The sequence below is a fragment of the Mustelus asterias genome, chromosome 24, assembly GCF_964213995.1.
Source record: "Mustelus asterias chromosome 24, sMusAst1.hap1.1, whole genome shotgun sequence".
Taxonomy (NCBI): domain Eukaryota; kingdom Metazoa; phylum Chordata; class Chondrichthyes; order Carcharhiniformes; family Triakidae; genus Mustelus; species Mustelus asterias.
This window is the reverse complement of record NC_135824.1, coordinates 23,167,723-23,181,833: the sequence shown is the minus strand read 5'-3', so window position 1 is coordinate 23,181,833 and position 14,111 is coordinate 23,167,723. Positions and strand designations below refer to the sequence as shown.

Below are 14,111 nucleotides of genomic sequence, written 5' to 3'. Positions count from 1 at the left end.
ACCAAGTAACTAAAGATGTTGCAAAATGCATAGCATACTTTTTAAATAGTTTTAAAGTACCCGATTTTAACCATACAAATTATGAAAAATTAAGCAGAAATCATCCCATGTTACAATTTAAAATCAATCGTTATTTATAAACATACAAAAGTTCAGAGAGGCTCATCCTGAACAAAGTCTTGCTAGATAAAAGAAATGAGCGTCAAAAAAAAAGCAGAAGAGGCTACAAATACTCAGGAGTCTGGAAGCATCTTTAGTGCGAGAAACACAACTACCATTTCACGTCAATAATCTTTGCCCAGAACCAGTTTTGTTTATTCCTCCATAAATGCTGCCAGATCAATTGAGTATTCCTGGCATCTTTGCTTTTTATTTCCAATTTCCAGCACCAACAGCATTTTGCTTTCACGACACAATAGAGAACCTACTCAGTGTTAAAACCTTACCAATGATTTTGTTAACATGTCAAGTTTACACTGCGATTTATATTTTAAAGAGCCACATGGTCAGTGAAAGCAGAAAACCGCACACTAACTAAATCCACTGTGAATAACTCAGTTCACTACATGGAGGAAATAAAATTTTGAAGTGACATAAACTTTGCTGTGGCATGAATCCAGATCACCAGGACCCCAATATTTACTTGAACTGAATTTATAGGGGCGGACAGGGTTGGGAAGAGTTTCAGTCAGAAAACTTGTCACTTACAACTTCAGGAAAAAAAAAAGGCTTCTTGCCCAAATGCCTGCCAGGCAGACAGGATTGGCTCGCTGATACGCAGGGAAAGCTCCAGAAAACACTGCAACCCAGTAGTTTCCAAGTTCCCATTGTGTGCAGCGTGGTTTGGATGATCATGGGGTGATCCTCTGTGGTTGAACAGACATCAGATGCAGAGACTGGGATGGATAGGGAGCTCCCGAGAGGCAGGTTTGCTCAGTGGGCCAGGGAACATTTCTGTTCTTCCTAGCACACAAGCAGAGTTGACAAAGCACATAACTCTTCGACACAACAGTCCTCACCTCCCTTAACCGGCTGTGTTTCCCCATGCCTAACAAGATCAGCCAGCCAGTGTTATAGTTGGAAGAGTGATTAAATCTGAGGCACGGATCCTCACTACAATATTTAAATAAGCCAACCCACCTGGTGGGAGAAGGCTGGTTGCCCAATCCCTGTTCTGCCTTTGCTAAACTGGCAGTGGCTATGTTCCAGTCACAGCTTTTCTACAATTTAACATCACACCAGACTCCAATTCACTCATCCTTGGTAGGGTTGAAATTACTTCCTCTAGAACTTAATGTGTTTTAAATGATATCTTACTAATTGTATAAATAAAGTTAAGTTGAGTATTTATTGAATTTGTTTGTCACCCAGATATTTGATATAAATATCAAAACTCTATTGAGAAATCCAAAGAGGTAAAGCTTTTCTCAGCCCAATAAGTGAACATTCTCCATCCATTAGGGGGAAAGCTATTTATCCACATCCAGTGAACTGAGGTTGGAAAGGTCACAAGCTTAGTGAGTCTCAAATGCTAAACAACTAAAACCACTCAGTCTCTGAAGGATATTTCAACTTCGGCATGTTTGTCTAAGTAGGACACCCTATCAATTAAGGCCAATTGCTTTACAGGAATTATCTTGAGCCACTGTGCAGTTTAAATATCTTAAGTAGCTTCTCATTTAAGATAAATCTTGAAATAAACTGCAACACCAGAAAACAACAATGTTACAAATAGAAATATATTTGCTTCGATCACAAGCAAAAGGTATTTTATATTCTCTTGCAAGTTCAGTGTTTTATATTTTAATGCATGAACAAATTTATACAACAGAAGTGATATACAGTGAACAATCACAGAAGCCCTACAGTGCAGAAAGAGGCCCTTCAGCCCATCGAGTCTGCACCAACAGTATCTTACCTGGGCCCTATCCTTATAACCCCATGTATTTACCCCACTAACCGACACATTTTTGGACACTATGTGGCAATTTAGCATGGCCAAGTCACGTGCGCTGCATTTTTTGGACAGTGGGAGGAAACTGGACCACCTGGAGAAAACCCACACAAACACAGGGGAAAACATGCAAACTCCACAGTGTCACCCAAGGCCGGAATTGAACTTGGGTCACTGGCACTGAGGGGCAAAAGTGCTAAGCACTGTGCCACCCTACCAACCAATGAGTAATCCTAATCCTCATATGCAGTGGGGAGACATATGTGTCAGAGCAGAAAAAGAGGTCCATGGGTGATGTGCAAATATGTTTATTTTGTATTTGGTGTTTTATAGCTGCCTGTTTTGGAATGAAAAGGAGAAGCAAATAGATATAATGCTGGTAACTGAGAATTAATGTTATATTACTGCTTTTCCAGAAGTGGCAGTCAATAAACAGCCATAAGCAAATAGATTGAAAGGGGAGAGGAATAGTAATAATAGTGTTTAACTCCTCATGTATTAGAAATTGACAAAAATAAGTATGCTCCAACAGAAAATTTACTTTCAAATTTATTCCTCAGTCAGAAAACTCTTAAAAGTATTCATTAAACTCCAGCAGCTCTCAAGACAAATCACTAGCACATCAACTTAGGTCTCTGCTTCTAAGTACATATAATAGCAATTAAAATACTCTCAATTATATGTAGCTTTTGCTTTATTTAACAAAGTTCACCTCACCTATTGGTACTGCACAGCTCAGTTTATCACGCAGCCCGTGCTCTCAAAAGCCATACCCATATTTCAATTTTCACATTTTGCTATTTCAGCTTCCCTTAAAGGATTCTTATTCAGGGCAACTATGACCTTAACTGCCAGCAAGTGACTGTGAAACAAACGGGTATAGCTGTTAAAACAGCTTACAGAAGCCTTTTTTGCTGCATTTTAAAGTAAAGTTATTCAATCAAAAGAACAGTTCTTGCACTGTATAAGCTACCAACTATTTTTCACCGTACATCCCTGAAGGGAATTCCACTGAAATCTGCTGATAATGCTATCAATCTGTACAGAAAATGGTAATGAAGGTTATGGAGTATTGCAACAGATACTCGTGGTGCAGCATAATCACCCTTGAGGGTTCTTGTAAGTACGCTCACCAAATTTGGTTTTCTGATGGTGTTGACTTGTAATTTCCTTGCAACACAGAGGCCATTTTGTTTCCTAGCACTGTAATAGCACATAATTACAGCCAAAGCATAAAGCATCACATTGTAATTGGAAGTACAGCTAAAGCATAATTTGGATTACTGAATTCACTCACATTTACTATGGAAAAAGGCACCCAATTGTTAAGTGAAAATTGATTTAGCAGTAACTTCCATGAATATGAAGAAATCACCAAGATATTTTTAGAACAGTACTTACGTTTTAAAAAAAAATTGCTTCTGCTTTGTTCTCTCAATCTACAGGTCACAAAAGCTGAAGGTGGAACTGGACCAGTGGGCTCTCCAGTTAGCCATTCTGGAATTAGCTATTTGGAGATATCCAATAAGGACCCATGGTTATCAATTTACTGATTGCGCCATATTGTGGGGAAACACTTAATTTTGAACGTTCTGTTCGAACAGACAAAATGGGGACGGCTCCACATTGAAAATTGTGGGCACAACTCTTTACTCTACAACCACTGGACTAATTTTAGCCACCTGTTACTTTTCCACTTAAAGCATCCACAAACTATCTTTTTACTATGGAAGTGTGTTTAAAGTTGCACTTTAAAAAAATCATAAAAACTCTCCCTCTCTCATTTACCCTATTTCAGAAATCCACTAAAGCTAATTCTATATACATTTCATATGTGTCTGAAAACAAAAATTGTGACATTTTCCAATGGTCCTCATGCAAACATGAATTGCCTTGTCTAGTTATTCTGGGGCCAGCTCAGTAAGAGCTATGGTGGCAAGGAGGAGAACAACAAAAACAATACAAATGAAAAAAGTAAATAGGTTAATGTTTAATTATTAGTGTCACAAGTAGGCTTACATTAACACTGCAATGAAGTTACTGTGAAAATCCCAAGTCGCCACACTCCGGCACCTATTCAGGTACACTGAGGCAGAATTTCGAATGGCCAATGAACTTAACCAGCACGTCTTTCAGACTGTGGGAGGAAACTGGAGCACCCGGAAGAAACCCACGCAGACATGGGGAGAACGTGCAGACTCCACAGACAGTGACCCAAGCTGGGAGTCGAACCCAGGTCGCTGCCGCTGTGAGGCAACAGCGCTGATCACTGTGCCACCATGCCACCCCGAGGGACCAAGTCCCAATAATTCCTGTGGAGAGAGACGCAACATTTTGAGTCTGGATGATCCTTCGTCAGAGCTGTTTTTTGTATTATAAAGACTAGTTTAGATATGTTAAAAAGGATTTTGTAGCTTACATCACTATTTAGATCAATAAACATTCTTCAGCTTTTTAATAATATGTTTTTTTTTAAAATACAAATGAGCGATTGTTTTTGGAAAGCTGAACTCAAAATTTTAGTTGAAATGAGGACATGGTCTATACACACAAAAAACTCCTTCCAACGATAAAGATCTTTGCATTAATACTTTATGTAACATCATGAAGTAACCATTTCACTGCTGAGCACTTTGCCAATTTCAATCCTTTGTTTCTTAATTTTATTATAATGTACTTGTCAAAAAAATCTATGCTGGGTCAGCATGTATTGCCTATTCCTCACTACCCTTGAACGGAGTGATTTCCAGCGCCATTTCAGGGGGATTTAACAGTCATTCGCATTGCTGTGGGTCTGGAGGCACATGTGGGCCAGATCAGGTAAGGATGGCAGATTTTTTTCCCCTAAAAGGACATCAGGTGAACCTCATGAGTTTTTAATGACAAATCGACAATGGTTTCACAGTTATCATCACTTTTAATTGAATTCAAATTTGACCCCAAGTCTATGGATTACAGTAAATCACTGGCTCCCCTATCGCTCAGGCCTTCAGATCTGACCTTTATTCTTTGCTGTCTCCAAAGAACCAAATCAGAAACGTGTTGCATCAGCCAATTTTCCTTGCACCAGTATTTTCATGGTTATTGTAGTTCGGATTGAAAGTTTTCCTCAAAAATCTATATCTGCCTGAAGAAACTGGTCACAGCAGAGACATTTTAAATTGCAAGTCAACTATAATACAAATATAGAGTAGGTTTACAACAAAACTACACCCTCCCGGGTACTGGTTGTGAGTAAATTCCATGATACAGCCACAAGAATAAAAACATACAAAAGCTTCACTCAATTGCAAAATGACAGCACAATACAAAGCAAAATCGTGAGTGATAGCATGAAATGGGACAGAACTTCCCATTTCTCACAAACACCCAAGATTCCTAATGAACGAGTGCAATTAACTATCATTGCACACCACTCTTGTCCAGACTAGAGTTCAAACATCAGTACTCCACAGCTGGTGCAAAATCCAATAAGAGGGCATCTTGGTTTTCATTTTGTTCCCTTGTTTTTCAATTTATGGTTATTTTGAACTAAATGACAGGTTTAACAGAATAATAAATGAACAAAACATAATTAAATTAATTCTCATTTGAATAACATTGTTTTAGAAAAATGATAAAAGTCTTGAATTTGGGCAGTTAATTTATACAGCAATATGGTACCTTATGTTATTCTTAAGGATCTTCAGACAACTGTAACACTTGAAAGTTGTATTTGTCTTCTGATCTTGTTGATTTAGGTGGGCATCACCATCATCTTTTCCATAGTAAAAATCATTGACCAACATAATAAGTTTCCCCTTTTCGATCTCTAAAACTTTGTTTGACGATTGTTCGGATGATGGTACAGGACAGTAGCTGGACACCAGATCTGGACAACAGAACTCAACAGGTACAAACAAATTGTGTTATCATCCGAGTTCCCCAGGTGAGTAATAATATCATGTTTTAGTGGTAGAGCATAATGCAAGTTAAAACAAACAAAATGCCACTGGAACAAAATGTTCAGGAATTAAAAAGGTTCATTATCATGGTTATTTCTTTTAAATATAGTTCATGTTCAATTATTTGCATGTACAATCTCAAATTGTAGCACAGTAATACTTATTCCTTGTTGAATAAATCATCATCAAAATACTTACAACCATATGCTGCCGTAAAGAGTCCAAGACATTGAAGTGAATATTGCACTTTGGACAAGCCCTTGGGAATGGAACTCCATTTTTAATATCACTTTGCGATCCTGTCAAAACAATTTCATTATTTAAATACCAACCTAAAATGAAATGCTCAGCTGACCCAGGTCCTCAATAGCTAAAAGGGGATGAGTGGAACCTACATAATCGACTCATCATTTGGCTTCACAATTATCTATGAACATAGTTTCGGGGGGAAAAAATACACAAATCTCCACTTCAGCGCACAGTCCATTAGCCCCTCATTCCTCTGACGAGATTTAAACCAGTCATTATAGCTCAGAAATGTCAACTTCACTTTATATTTGGCTTTTACTGTTGTTCCTGGCATGTCACAGGAGCACAATTGAGAACAAGAAGAAATATGTTGCAACATAGCAAGCTTTGATAATCATTAACAAACAGCAAAACATGGGAAATCAAAACGAGAAAAAAAGTCTTTGCAGTGCCCTGATGAACACGTTACATTGACTTAATGTTCATTGCATAATTACTGAATGTTGCTGGTACAGAATGGTTGTCAAATTTTCCTCCAACAAAATTCACTTCACATCAACAATAATTCATTCATAGAATCACTACAGTGCAGCAAGAGGCCATTCAGCCAATTGAACCTACACCGACGATAATCCCACCCAAGCCCTACCCCTGTAACCCCATGTATTTACCCTGCTAATCCCCCTGACACTAGGGTCAATTTAGCATGGCCAATCAACCTAACCCACACATTGTTGTAGTGTGGGAGGAAACCCACGCAGACACGGGGAGAACATGCAAAATCCACACAGACACCTGAGGCTGGAATTGAACCCGGGTCCCTGGCGCTGTAAGGCAACCGTGCTAGCCACACTGTGCCACCCATTTATGAGGTTCCTGAGAAATACTGTGAAACATGCTAATAAAAACATAATTATACCGTAGCACTGGTTGAAAATAAATGATTGACAATCTTTTTCAGATTTGAAGTATTCCACCTATAATACTGTTTCTCTTAGACAAAGTCTTACAAATATAATTCTCTACAGAATGCAAGTGAAACTCTCACTTCCACCTCGGCTCAACTTTTAAGCACTTTAATATTCAACATAAATGCAAATACCTGCCGTATCAACATACAGAGCAACAGCAAAATTCTTGAAAGCAACATTCATGACAGAGCTGCTGGCTAAATTAAAACCAAATTCTAACACTATCTGTTTAACTACAAGCTAAGGACACAGGGTGCTGCAAGCATCTTTAGGGGTGAGAAAAAAAACTGACAACCCATCACAAAGAAGACGCCACACCTATTTTCAAAGGAAGTGCAGTAATCCATTTCCATCTCATGCTTGCTCTTGAAGATGGAAAAAGTCATCAAGGGCAGATACAAAGCTATGTTTGGTTCTGTACAAGAGCAGGTACCTTACAACACATTAGTCCTTTGCAGATAAAGTGTCATACATCTCCAAGGAAGATTTGGGGCCAGCACTTGGTCAAAAATAAACTAAAACCAAAAAGTGAGTTATCATTGCAGCTTTTTTGGAGCAGGAAAATCCACTGCTGATTAAACACATTTGATCCTCATTTCAGAGATACAGGCACCTAAAATTTATAGTTACCTACTTCTTGCAGGACTTTGGACAGGATGACTGCTGGCATCATACTAAATTATAGTTAACAGAATGATTGTAGGAAGTCTCACAGCACCAGGTTAAAGTCCAACAGGTTTATTTGGTAGCAAATACCATAAGCTTTCGGAGCGCTGCTCCTTCGTCAGATGGAGTGGAAATGTGCTCTCAAACAGAGCACATTTCCACTCCATCTGACGAAGGAGCAGTGCTCCGAAAGTTATTGGTATTTGCTACCAAATAAACCTGTTGGACTTTAACCTGGTGTTGTGAGACTTCTTACTGTGTTCACCCCAGTCCAACGCCGGCATCTCCACATCATAACTATAATTTAGGCAGATAAGAATATATAAGCAGTCTCACTTTTAAATGATCACCGTTGATAAGCCCAAAATCCAACCTGGAATCTTCTATTTGTTTATGTGATATCTCAGTTCATTTCAAAGTATGAAAGTGTACGTGGCTGACAACAAATTATGCAAGTAATGAAAAATTTGAAATTTTAAAAAGGGCACAGAAACAGGCCATTCTTCTCGGGCAGTACATGCTAGTGTTCTTGCTCCACTTAAGCCATCTCACACTTTTACTCATCTAAATCTACCATTTTATAACCATTTATGACCTTAAAAGTTTGTATCGTTTTCCTTGAATGCATCCCTTATTTTTCTTGTCAGAAATAATGTATAGGTTGAAGTTGAATTTATATATTTGTGCATTAAGGAGGTTTTAAAATTGTTTCAGTTTCGTCTGGGTTTTGTTTATGAGCCTATTAACCTGTGGCTAAAATGTTTCAGGTCTTTTGTTTGTATTTATACATTTTTAATGAGGTCTCACAACCACTGAAGTTAAAGAGATGGGTTAAAGTGGATTGAAAGTTCAGTGGAATGAAAAATGAGAAAATATAAAAGTGTTACTGTTGCCGAGCAACATTGATCCAGTGACACAGACACAGAAAAGACAGATAGAGGAGTTCAGTGTGTGTGCATGCAGAGGGGGAGGAGGGGGGGGGGGGGGGGGGAAGAAGAGAGAGAGAGAGAGAGAGAGAGAGAGAAGACAGTGATCTGAAGCTCTAAGAAGAAAACCTGCAAGGCTAATGGGATAGTAATTAACTGAATAATCAGTCATGGGTTTTAGGAAAGTGATCATTTTAGCTTACTGGAAGACAGATTAGAAAACGCATCTGTTTGCTCTCCCATTGAAGAAAGTGAGTTTAGAGTGCAGTTTTTGGGTATCTCAGGAAGGCATATAACTTGGCTGAGAAGTGAACACTTAGGAATTCACTGGAAGAAAACCATTTGCAACTATGGCTGTCCCAAGCAAGAAGCCTGTGCGTCAAGCAAGTGATTACCTTCACTGGTTTGTGTGTGTGTTGTGATATTGCTATGGTAAAGGGCGAGTGGGAATCTGAATCATTGTCTTGTGCTTGTATTGAGATCTTTTCAACCTTGTTGTCTGGTGTAATATAGTTCACTTTGTTTTAATAACTATTTTATAATTTGTATTAAAAGTACATCAGCAGGCACCTGTGAATTGCTGCAATAACTTTCTTCCACAGTTTCAATAAAAAAGTTAGGATCTAGCAAATCAGGTTTCAATTTGTGATCTGACTTGTCCAGTATTAACAGTAGCTGGGATTATTAGGCAGTCCCTCGGGATCAAGGAAGATTCCTTCCACTCTGGCTCGATGGTTGCTACGTCCAATATATGGTCTATAGACTCTAAAGCATGCGGGACGAGTGGTGCTTGAATGATGAGAGATACTCTCCGTGACCCCTCAACTTGCTTCCAATTAAGTATCTGAATGTGTTCTATGTCTTCCCGAATGCATCTTTCCCATTTTCATCAGTCATGAGCCAGGATCTCGCTGCAATCAGTGGGGAGGTTTGACCTCTTCAAGGATGCAATGAGCACAAAAGCCTTTCTGATAAAAGCAAAATACTGCAGTTGCTGTAAATCCAAAAAAACCCAGAAAACGCTGGATAAACTCAGCAGGTCTATCAGCATCTGTGGAGATATGTAGATGGGTCATATAGATTCGAAACATTGGGCGGAATGGACCTCTTTACGCTTGCTTTGCAGTGGGACAATGTCATAAAATCGGGCGTATAGTGGCTAGCACGAATGGTGCCTGTTGTGATTTTACGACACCCGGATTTCCAGCGCAGTCAGATTAATGTATTTAAACGTTGGTTTCAATGTGTTTAGCGAGCCCGGCATTCAACGGTCCGGGCTTGCTCGCCTTTATGGCCTCGCCAGGAGACCTTCTCTCCGGCGAGGAAAACACTTGCTCCCATGAATGGGGAACAGTTGTGTTAGCCTTGCCGGTGGAACCAGGGGCAACTAAAGCCCCCCCGGGGAGGCCGAGTGCAAGGCAGGGGTGTCCCCTGGGCAGTGCTAGACTGGCAGTGCCACCTTGGCAATCCCACCAGGCAGTACCCACTGCCACACTGCACGCAATTGATGGAGGGGGGAACGAGAGGAGTTAGTTGAGGCTGCCTGCAGTAGCAGGGGCCTGACAGCTCTCTCTGTTCGTCAGACCCCTGCTACTGTTAATGCCGTGTACAGCATCAGACGTCTGCACATGCGTAATACCCCTCTACAGGCTGACTGGTGAGTTAAGCTCCACCCACAGCCTCTCTGGCTAGAAACTAATTAACCCATCTTTTTACATACAGAGTGCATAAGATTGGGTGTGAAAACTCACCCAAAAAACAGATCTGAAACTCTCCCATTTTTAGACTAGCTGTACACTTAGAAAAAAACTCAAAATTCCACCCGTTAACGCTGTTTCTCTCTCCCACAGATATTGCCAGATCTGCTGAGCCTATCCAGCATTTTCTGTTTTTATTCCTAAAGCCTCTCTGTTGTCTACTTGCGTATACACAAGTGAAAGTATATTCTCTTCCACACAAAGCAGTCAAAGCTGGGTCACTGAATATACAGTAAGAAGTTTAACAACACCAGGTTAAAGTCCAACAGGTTTATTTGGTAGCAAATTTGCTACCAAATAAACCTGTTGGACTTTAACCTGGTGTTGTTAAACTTCTTACTGTGTTTACCCCAATCCAACGCCGGCATCTCCACATCATCACTGAATATACTCAAGTCTACATCTTTGCTGCTCCTACTGTAATTGAGGCAAATTTTTGATCGACAAGGGAGTTAAGTGTTATATGGCTCAGGCAGCAAAGTGGAGCTCAGGTCACAATCAGATCACCTATCATCTTATCAAATAGCGGAGCAGGTTCGAGGGGTGAATAACTTACTCCTGCCCCTATTTCTTATGATCTTTATAAAACTGCTGCACACTGTGTTTTATAGATGTAAGATCTGTTACACTATTTACCTATGGCTTGGCAAAACCGTTGTTCTTCGTTCTGAAACATCAGTGGATATTTAATATTTACACAAAATTAAAGTTTGATCATTTATTCAACTTTTTCTGCTTTCCCCAAAATCTTCATTCTTTTGTATAATCATTTATGCAAATATAAAACATACTTCTCTTCAGAAATTCCAGGGATGACATGTTGTTTTAGCTGAAATTGTCATTAGTTGTAGTGCTAGGCCCAGGAAGGGGATCATTTACCATGCTGACAGTTTGACAGTCTGCTCCAACCACATATTTGAATTAGGCCTCAAACATCATTATCCAGCCCTCATACCATGATAAAATACTCTTGGTTTAAAATCTATGAAAACACTAAGAAAATGTAATTCCTCTTAACATTGATAGCTCCATGATGCCACCTGTCTCAACTTGTCCAATTGCTGTTGTGACATTTAATCCTGGATGAGCTGCAATTTCCTCCATTGGGAAGACCAAAGCTATTACACTTTCAGCCTCTGTCACAAACTTTGCACTTTTACTACAAATACCAACCCCTCTCCCCAGACACTATTCACAATCTCTGTGCCCAATTTGATCCTGAGCTGAACTTTGAACCATACATCCTCTCCATTACGAAGATTACCTACCTATTGAGATCCTGTGACATCATCCAATTCCACCCTGCTTCACTTCATCTGCTGATACTTAACTACAGACAAAATTATTCCAATGTTCACCTGGCCAACCTTATACTCTTTACCCTCATCCAAAATTCCACTATTCATCATCCCTCTGCAAACTGACCAACGATGATCTGGACAACACCTCAAGTTTAAAAATTCAAATCTTGTCCCGAGCTCCATAACCTTTTCCAGCCACACAACCCTTGCTGAAAATAAACCTGCCAAATTGCAAGAGTGGCACCTTGGGTATGTACTGTCCACCAATATGAATATTCAACTACAGCTACTACGCGAATGCTTGAAGCTTGGACAATTTTGCAAAAAACAACGCACCTTGTAAAATAATAAATATAAGTTAATACTCTTAAGTACTACAGTTAAGACTGTATTTTAAGAAATAGTGGAAAGTGGTTATTATAAACACAGGGAAATAGGAGTGCTGGCTCCAAATAGTGGTGTGATAGAAATGGAAATATCTTGAGCTGAACTCTGCAAAATATAGAGGATGCAAGAGCGAAGGAAATAAGTGTATCTGAAGTCCAAAGATGAAATATCATTTGTATCCAGGCATTCCCAATTAACTACTGACGGCTTTGCACAATGTTTTCTTTGAATGTAAATAGCTGAGTTTGATTTGAAAAATTACCTTTTGATGCACTGTTATATGATGACACCACTGCAGGACAACTGGTTGAAGATGGTGATAAAATGGATGGACTGCTTCCTGATCCAACTTCAATGCTTTTTGATTTTTTTGAAGAAACATTGTTCATCTCACAGATGGCTGGACGCTTGTTGCTGACATTCGTGCTCTGGGCTGTATTTGCTAAGGAGAAGAAAATAAATGGTTCATTACAGCAGTTAAAGTTATATTAAAGTCTCAAATTCATTGAGTCTGTTATGAAAAATATTCCTTAATGTTACCATTATATTTTTAGACCATTAATGAATTACATTAAATAACCTGATCATATAGTTCAGTAAACTCCCGTTCACATTACGAAATTATAACTTTCCTACTTAAAAGGAGGAACAGTTAGCTAGGGTTTGTGGGGAGAAAGAAGAAATATTGCACTTAGTATTTACTTAAGTTGTTAGAAAACAACCATCTCCATGAAATGAAACATTTATATTATTAGACATGGGAAAACAGTTGATACTTAGTCTCCTGAATGGAGATGACCAACATGGAGCGATGCAGGTCCTGAGGGAGCACCAACTAGCAGGATTAACATCTCTGCTGTTCCCAAGGCTGATTTGGAGTTTCCATATGGGGTAACCTGCCAACCTGAATCAGGTCAAATTTCAGTAGCAGAGCACCAACACCGTCACCCTCCTTTCTCCTCACCACCTGTTATCTACAGCAGTGGTCTACAAATAGTCGATTGCGACTGGCAGGTTGATCCTGGAGTTTCAAAGTCGATTGTCATTGGCTGCTGAAAATGTGCGAGACTCGGGCTTCTTAGCTGGTTAAAGACAAAACAATGAGCAAGGAGCCAGGATCCTCCAAGAGGACAAAAACCTACCATTCCCACCAGAAAAGGGTAAATGAATTTATTTTTACGAATTTTGTCTCATTTGTCAACAGAAAATTGCCTCGAGTAAAGGGGTAATTTGGAACGGCATCACAAGATAATGCATGCAAAATGTCAAGAAAATTTCTCTTGAAACAGCTCCATTCAGACAAAAGGTTGGGGAGTTAAAGAAAATGTTGCAAGCTCAGCTGCCACTCTTCTCAAACCCTGTGGCTCGAGGAAAGACTAGCAAAGAAGCATCTTTTTGCATTAGCCATCTGCTGGCAAAAACGTAAAAAATCATTCACCAATGGCGAAGTTATCAAAGAGGCGATGATGGCTGCTGCCAACATTTTCATATTTTGTGAAATATGACAGCCATCAAGAGCATACTACTTGGTGCTTTAACAGTAGTTAGAAGAGTGGAATTGTTGTCTGAGGATGTCTCTCGGCAAATACACCAAAACTTGATGATGTGAATGTTTCTCACTACAATTTGATGAGTCAACAGACATGATGGATATGGCCCTGCTGATTTAATGTCTTGTGAATGAAAACAAAGATGCAACAACACAGGAGGACTTCCTCACTCTTTTGCCACTCAAGAGGACAAGAGGCGAGAATGTCTACAACAAATTTACAAAAGTATGTGACTGAGAAAAACATTCCAATCAAAAAACTGGTTTCAATCACAATTGATGGTGAACCGTCAATGCTGGATGCTAATGCAGGCTTTGTTGCACTTGGCAGAAATTATCCTGAATTTTCCTCCTTTGTCAATTACCACTGCATTATCCACCAAGCACTAGCGAGCAAGGTTTTCTCA

At 39.4% G+C, this 14,111-nt stretch overlaps 1 protein-coding gene across 10 annotated transcripts in view; it reads right to left on the bottom strand.

The window, feature by feature from the left end:
• LOC144511276 (zinc finger protein 280D-like) overlaps positions 1 to 14,111 on the bottom strand; it is a 112,728-nt gene that overhangs the window by 45,290 nt on the left and 53,327 nt on the right. For all 10 annotated transcript variants that reach the window (XM_078241434.1, XM_078241435.1, XM_078241436.1 and 7 more), the window contains 3 exons: positions 12,418 to 12,597; positions 6,097 to 6,197; positions 5,618 to 5,838 (listed from right to left, as the gene is read on the bottom strand). In XM_078241434.1, coding sequence (XP_078097560.1) covers positions 5,618 to 5,838; positions 6,097 to 6,197; positions 12,418 to 12,597 — 502 coding nt within the window. The remainder of the gene's footprint in view (positions 1 to 5,617; positions 5,839 to 6,096; positions 6,198 to 12,417; positions 12,598 to 14,111) is intronic.